We start from the raw sequence: 7,795 nt of genomic DNA, 5'->3' as shown, positions 1-7,795 counted from the left end.
ACTAACTGCTGTTCAAAGTGCTTTACATATTTTACCTCAAAACAACTCTGTGAAATAGACACTATTATTGTCATCCCCACATTTTAGATGGAGAAATTGAGACACAGAGAGACCACATAACTTTCCCAAGGTGGTGGAGCCAGGACTTGAACCTGTGTTTTCTGGTTTTAGAGCCTGCACCCTTCACCACCACACCATATTGTGAGGCATGATACTTCCTGTGGTTAAAGTGTTTTCTTCTATTTACTTGGGAGCATTTTCTGAATAATTTGAATCTTATAAATTTGCTTCAAAGAATACAAGTAAATTGAAATGGAAGATCTAATATAGAATGTGTGGCATTCATGAATAAATTATAGGCGTCTCTGGTTTTAAATAATAATCATTTGCTTCTCTTGTGACTTTTGTCAGCAGGGCTGTAATGCACTCGCCTCATTTTCCTTCTCTTCAATAGGAGGAGATGGGCTCAGAGACAGGCACAATTTATCATAAAATCTCATCACACTTTCCCTCACCATCTGGAAGCTGGAGATAGGTTTGTGAAGTCTTGGTTGAGAAAGAGTTGAATGCCACTTGTGGCATAGCAAGTTTTAAAAAGATGGTTTTACTCTTCAGTTCTGTTGCACAGGGCCCTGTGAGTTTTGACAATTAACATATGTGGCCAAGAGTTTTCTCACAAAGATTATCAGGGTTCTAGAGGAAATTATCTTCCAGTTTTAGTCTGCTGCTAAAGTGCTACATTTCTTTATAGATGAACTAATTAATTCTTGGTCACTTGTTTTTATTAGACATTTCTCTGCCTCTTTATGCTATGCTTTGTCTCTTTATGCCCAGCCCCAGGTTTTTCCTTCTAACTGCAAGAATCAGTTCATTGAAATATTCTCTCTCAAACTCCTGGGTTCAAGTGATCTTCCCCTGTCTGCCTCCTGAGTAGCTGGCATTACAGGTGTGCACCACTGTATACACACACACACACACATAGACACACAGACATCCTCATGTATACACACACACATAGGTATACACATATCCACACATACTCATTAGATATACATTTACACACACAAACCCACACATGCACAAACACATATACACACCTTGTTTCCATCTTCTTCTCAGGACTTGGGGCTCTCAGAGAGTAGAAAGAGTCTTGTACTATGAGTCCAGGATCAACTGTGCAACCTTGCCCAAGTGTCCTCCCTCTTGTTTATAATAACAAACATCCTTACCCACCAATTAGGGTTATTTTGAAGACAAAACAGAAAAAATAACAGAATGATGGCATGTTGTATAGTAAAAAAAAAAAAATTAACCTTGGCCAAAAAGAGGTCTGGCCTTTGTCCTAGACTCCTGGGAGGTGACCATCAACATGTAATATCTGATAGCAATATCTTTGCCTGGGGATCTTGGCTCATGATGGATGGTCTAATAATAAGATTTAGGGTGGGGACTAGCCAGGCCAGGAAAAGTGACTATCTGATTTAGAGTTCAGGCTTTAGGTCACCCCTGGAAGGACTGGAGACTGGAAACTGAGAGCAGCCACATGGACAATCAAGCATGCCTCTGTGATGAAGTTCCAGTAAAAATCCTGAACACTGAGGCTTGAGGGAGCCTCACTGGCTGGGAATACTCCATGTGTATTGGCACATAGCAAAGCTGGGAGGGTAATGCACTCTGACTGCATGGGGAAGGGATAATGGACACTCCATGCCTGGTGCCCTCCTGGACTCAGCCCTGTGCCTTTCTTCCCCTGGCTGATTTTAATCTGTATCCTTTCCGTGTAATCAAGCCATAACTATGAGTATAACAGATTTCTGTGGGTTGTAGCCAGTTCTTAGAGGTAAGCAAGCAGAGTTGATCTACTGCCTGCTTGAAAAAACTATTTAAAAATTCCTAAACTGAAGAAGGCCAGAGCTGTCATGAATCTGACCCAACAGATTTTGAAGCCAAAGCTGAGGGCATTTGAAGCCAAAGCCTGGCCATAGATGAGGCTCCTGGGAGGGAACAGGTGCAGTCGTGCTCAGGCTGCAGTGTCCCGGGGCTACAGCTGGACAAGGGCTCCCTCTGGGTCACAGCTTCCAGGGACAGAGTTTAGGGCAGGTCAACTGTCTGATTTATAGGACTCTGGTGATGAGCTCAGCTGGGAAACTGTAATGGGAAGGGAATGGTTTTGCTTTTCCAAATCGTCTACCCCCTGCATGCTTGGATCCACATTGGAACTCAGTGTGGAAACTGCCTTTGAACAGCCTAAGCCTGAACTCTGGGTCATGTGTCCGGTTTCCTGGCCTCCAGCTTTGTTCACTCCTTACCTCTACCCATCACTGATGCCAGATCCATCCTCCCAAATATCCTTTCATCATGCTACCCTCCCCACCACCTCATGACACCTTCTATACAACAGGAAATGCCTCTCACCTCAACCTGGCATTCAAGGTTCTTTCTGATGTGGTTCACCTCTCACCACCCCACCCTGTGGGCCCTGCCTAATTGGATCAATTTTTCCTATCCATGAGCTGAACTTTCCCACCTCCATACTGTTGCTTACACTGTGACCTTCCTGTGCATGTTCTTTTCCTCCCTCTTCCCAAGTCTAAATGCTATAGACTGAATGGTGTCTCCTGAAAATTCATACTTGGAGCCCTAACCCCCTATGTGATTGTATTTGGAAACTGGACTCTTAGGAGGTAAAGTGAAGTGAGGGAGGAGGGGCAGAGCAAGATGGCTGCATAGTAGTCTCTACCAATCATTCCCGCTGCGAGGTGGCTGGCTTCAGCTGAGACTCAGCACATTCCCAGCTATGGTGGCTAAGGTGAGAGATTTCTTTTGCTTGAGAAAAGCAGAGGGAAAGCTAAAAGGGAATTTGTCTTGCAGCTTAGGTACCTGCCTGGCCACAATAGGGTAGAGAGCACCAAATGGGCTCTTGTGGTCACTAACTTTAGGCCTTGGCTATTAGACAGCATTTCTGGGCCTGCCCTGGGCCAGAGGGGAGCCCACTGCACTGAAGGGTGAGGCCCAGGCCTGGAAGCATTCACCACAAGTGACTTAAGAGCCCTTGGGCCCTAAGTAAACATCAACAGTAGCCTGGCAGCACTCCCTGTGGGCCTGTGGTGGTGGTCATAGGGTGAGGCTCCTCTGCCTGTGGAAAGGGAAAGGCAGAGTGGGAAGGACTTTGTCTCATGGTTTCAGTGTCAGCTTAGCTGCCTTAGAATAAAGCACCAGGTAAATTTCTAAGGTTTTTTACTCCAGTCTCTGGCTCCCAGACAGCATCTCCGGACCCAGCAGGGCCTCAAGAAACTCATTGCCCTGAAGGGAAAGACACCAGCCTAGCTGGCTTTGCCATCTTCTGACTGTAGGGCCCCAGGGCCTCGAGTGAACATAGGCAATAGCCAGGTAGTGTTGACAGTGGGCCTTGAGTGAGAACCAGTGCTTTGCTGGCTTTAGGTCTGACCCAGTGCAGTCCCAGTAGTGGTGGCCATAGGGATGTTGTGTCAGCCCACCCCCAGCTCCAAGTGGCTCAGCAGAGAGAGAGAGAGAGAGAGAGAGAGAGAGAGAGAGACACTGACTGACTGTTTTTTGGAGAGAAATTACAGGTAGCGAATAAGAGTCTCTGTTGCCTGGTAGCCCAGAGAATTCTTCCAGATCTTATCTGAGACCACCAAGGCAGTTCCTCTATGAGTCTGCCAGAACCGTAGCATAACTGGGCTTGGAGCGTCCCCTAAGAAAGATACAGTTTAGAGCACAACACCCACATTCTTTCAAATACCTGGAAAGCCTTCCCAAGGGTGGCTACAAACAAGCCCAGACTGAGAAGACGGTGGCAGCTTGAAATCAGCCATGGAATATTTACACCACAGAAAATGTCAAACACTACAGAACAGACTCTGTTCACTCCCCAACAGAGAGCCCCTTGTGTAACAACCGCACACCACTGCCCCATCCCTGAGCGGAGCGCTGTGTGTTGTAGCAGAGTGGGGGTGGGTGTCTTCTCCCTTGGGCTATAGAATACACATTTTTTTTCCTCAGCACATGGATCATTCTCAAGGATAGACCATATGTTAGGCCACACGACACGTCTTAAAACATTAGAAAAAAATGAAATAATATCAAACATCTTCTCTGATCACAATGGAATAAAACTAGAAGTTAGTAACAAGAGAAATGTTGGAAACTATACAAACACATGGAGATTAAATAATATGCCCTGGAATGACCAGTGGGTCAATGAAGAAATCAAGAAGGAAATTGAAACATTTCTTAAATGATAATGGAAACACAACATGGCAGAACCTATGGGATACGACAAAAGCAGTACTAAGAGGGAAGTTCATGGCTGTAAACACCTACTTTTAAAAAGTAGAAAAGCATCAAATAAACAACCTAACAATGCATCTTAAAGAAATAGAAAAACACGAGCAAACCACTCAAATTTAGTAGAAGAAAAGAAATGATAAAGATCAGAGCAGAAATAAATGAAATTGAAATGAAGAAAACAAAGCATCAATGAAAAGAATAGTTGGTTTTTGGAAAAGATAAACAACATTGACAAACTTTTAGCCTAAGGAAAAAAGAGAGAAGACCCAAGTGAATAAAATCAAAGATGAAAAAGGAAACATTACAACTGATATCACAAAAATTCACAGGATCACTAGTGGCTATTATAAGCAACTATATGCAAAGAAATAGGAAAACCTACTAAAAATGGATACATTTCTAGACACATCCAGCCTATCAAGATTGAACCATGATGAAATCCAAAACCTGAACAGACTGATAAGAAATAATGAGATCGAAGTGGTAAGAAAAAGTCTCCCAGCAAAGAAAAGTCTGGGACCTGGTGCTTCACTGCTGAATTCTACCAAACATTTAAAGAAAAACTCATACCAACCTTACCCAAACTATTCCAAAACTAGAGAACTTACCCAAACTATTCCAAACTCATTCCACAAAGCTAGTATTACTCTGATACCAAAACCAAAGATACATCCAAAACAGGGAACTACAGGCCAATATCACTGATGAATATTGATGCAAAAATCTTCCACAAAATATTAGCAAATTGAATTCATCAACACATTAAAGTTGGGGTGCAGTGTCCCAGGTTCACTCAACCCTTCCCCTTTTCCTGTAAGTGTCTACTTTGGCTGTGCTCCCAGGTGGCAGCCGTGGTGGCAATGTTGGTGTGTGGGCCTCCCAGGACAAGGGGAAAGCGAGTGTGCCCTTCTCTTGCCTCCTGCTAGGTGTCTGTAGCCTGGCACCAGCTCTGGCCAGGTCTTCAAGCAAGGGACCTGGAGATGTTCTTTTCCAATTTCTGGATTGGGAAATGGAGGCAAATTCTGGGTACTCGAGTCAGAACGAAGATGAGGCTGAATCAGGGGAGTCTGGGGTCCTGAGAGGCAGAGACGTGAAACCCTCTAGAGTGTGTGGGGAGCTGGGTGTGTGTTCTGGCCGGTTGCTTCTCCCTGTGCCTCAATGTTCCAGGTACCCTTCGAGGGGCTGAGATCCTGGGGGTGCCTGGAGCCTGACTGCATGGCCTGGCCACCCTGATGACCTTGTGTTTTCCATGACAGGCCAGCAAGGCCAAGGAGAATGGCTCCGACAGTTTCATGCACTCCATGGAGCCACAGCTGGAGCAGCAAATGGAAACCACCCAGAGCCTGGTGGACTCCTATGTGGCCATTGTCAACAAGACCGTGTGGGACCTCATGGTTGGTCTCATGCCCAAAACCACCATGCGCCTCATGATCAACAATGTGCATGCACTGCCTCATGGGGTCAGAGGCTCCTGTGGCACTGGGAACGCAGGTGGCCATGTTGGCCTGGGGGAGATGCCAACCAGCCCTATGAGACCAGGTCTAGAGAGAGGGGCATGGTCCAGACCAGAGCTGTCCCATAGAACTATAACAGGACTGGGCATGGTGGCCCATGCCTGTAATCCCAGCACTTTGGGAGGCCAAGGCAGAAGGATTGCTTGAGCCCAGGAGTTTGAGAACAGCCTTGGGCAAGATAGTGAGACCTGGTGTGTACAAAAAAATTCAAAAAATAGCTGGGTCTGGTGGTGGCATGTGCTTGTAGTGCTAGCTACTCAACAGGCTAACCTTGGAGGATCACTTTGAGCCCAGGAGGTTGAGGCTTCAGTGAGCATTGATCTCACCCACTGTACTCCAGCCTGGCAACAGAGTGAGATCCTGTCTCCAAAAATTAAAAACTGAGTAGATAGGTGTCCTGGTGGCATGATGGGTCCTGGGTCCCCTCCCAGATCTGTGACCTAGTACAGGTGACTTTTCCTCTGGACCTCTTTCCCTATCTGAGTGAGAAAAGGGTGGTGGGGAGGCAGGTCTTTGAGTCTAAGTGGTGTAGAAGCCGTGTCTGAAAAGCCATACTCAGGGCTCCAAGTCCAGCACACAGCCCCAGTAGGGCCTGGTGGGGTGGCCAGTGGGGCACAAGCATCAGGTCCCAACCTCCTTCCCTCTTTGCCCACTCTCAGACCAAGGAGTTCATCTTCTTGGAGTTGCTGGCCAACGTGTACTCATGTGGGGACCAGAGCACGCTGATGGAGGAGTTGGCACAGTAGGCACAGCGGTGCAATGAGATGCTGTGCACACACCATGTGCTGAAGGAGGCACCTGGCATCATTGGAGACATCAACACGACCATCAGCATGACCACCATCAGCACGCCCATGGGGGCCTGTGGACAACTCCTGGCTGCAGGTGCAGAGCGTCCCAGCCGGACGCAGGTACCAGGGCTGGCCCCCACAGCCCCAAAGCCTCCCAGCCTGCATGACTGAAGCTGTGGGCTCTTGGAACAGGTTCCATGCCCAAGCTGGCAGACGTGGGTGCTCTCTGGAGCTGTCAGAGAGGGCAGAGAGCTCGTGGTTTACGGTGTAGGTGCTGGGAACTTGGAGGGGGTTGTATATGGGGCTGGACTCTGAGGCTGCCAGAAGCCTAGGAACGTCATCCTGGGCACGCTGTACCTGTCGTGCAGTCTGAGCCATGCTGTCAGTGCAGGGTATCCAGCTCCCAGCCTGGGAGTGCCGAGAGCCGAATCCACTGCAGAGCAGCGGTGATAGTCAGGGTCCCACCTCCTCTGTCTGTCAGCAATCCAGTGGCGATCTAGGATAAAATCTTGAGAGTCCCATACACATGGTTATCCCACAACACACCTCACAGGCCAGGCAGGAACACACAGGCCCCGTCCCTCCCTCCCAGGTACCATCATAGCTGCTAGCGTGTGACTGAAGGCAGGGTCTCTGGCCCCCACTGAGGCACTACCACAGGCCAGTGGGCTCATGCACCTTGGCCTGTTGCTCCTAGGGGTTGCCTGTGCTATTCAGCCAAGGGGACCACAGTGCCTGCTGGCCCAGCTGAGCTTTGCCTAGCGAGCCCACCCACCTCCCCTCCCACGGACAATCCCTCTTACGCTTTTCCCAGCAGGAAAGGCCCAGCCTCACCTATGCGACCTGTGGACCCCACAACCAGCTGAGGCTCCCCTCTTAGACTTATAAGTCTATGGCCAGTGGCATCTGGCTGCCAACACTCCCTTCCTCCCCCAGGGTCCCTTCAGAGGGTCCTGGGCTTTCTGACCACCCAGAGGGGGCTCTGGCGCTCACTCCAGTCATCCATCCCTTTTAGCTTCACCAACCTGGGTCAAGCAGTGTTCCTTCTCTATCAGGCCTGGTGGCTGTTGGGTGAGGCACCCCAAGGTAAGAGGTGGCCCTGGGCCAGTGGTTTGGAAGGCAGGGTGACCAGAGAAGAGGGAAGCCCAAGGGGGCTGAGTATTGGTCTGAACTGTGGGT

General features: G+C 48.4%; 1 protein-coding gene across 1 annotated transcript; it reads left to right on the top strand.

The window, feature by feature from the left end:
* Positions 1-5,320: 5,320 nt before the first annotated feature.
* On the top strand, positions 5,321-6,571 carry LOC105529866 (putative GED domain-containing protein DNM1P34). The gene is made up of 3 exons (XM_011967126.1): positions 5,321-5,416; positions 5,568-5,750; positions 6,485-6,571. Exons 1-3 carry the CDS (start codon positions 5,321-5,323, stop codon positions 6,569-6,571), a joined length of 366 nt encoding a protein of 121 aa, XP_011822516.1.
* Positions 6,572-7,795: the final 1,224 nt, after the last annotated feature.

The sequence above is a fragment of the Mandrillus leucophaeus genome, unplaced genomic scaffold (assembly GCF_000951045.1).
Source record: "Mandrillus leucophaeus isolate KB7577 unplaced genomic scaffold, Mleu.le_1.0 Scaffold789, whole genome shotgun sequence".
NCBI classification, from domain to species: domain Eukaryota; kingdom Metazoa; phylum Chordata; class Mammalia; order Primates; family Cercopithecidae; genus Mandrillus; species Mandrillus leucophaeus.
This window is presented reverse-complemented; position numbering and strand designations above follow the sequence as displayed.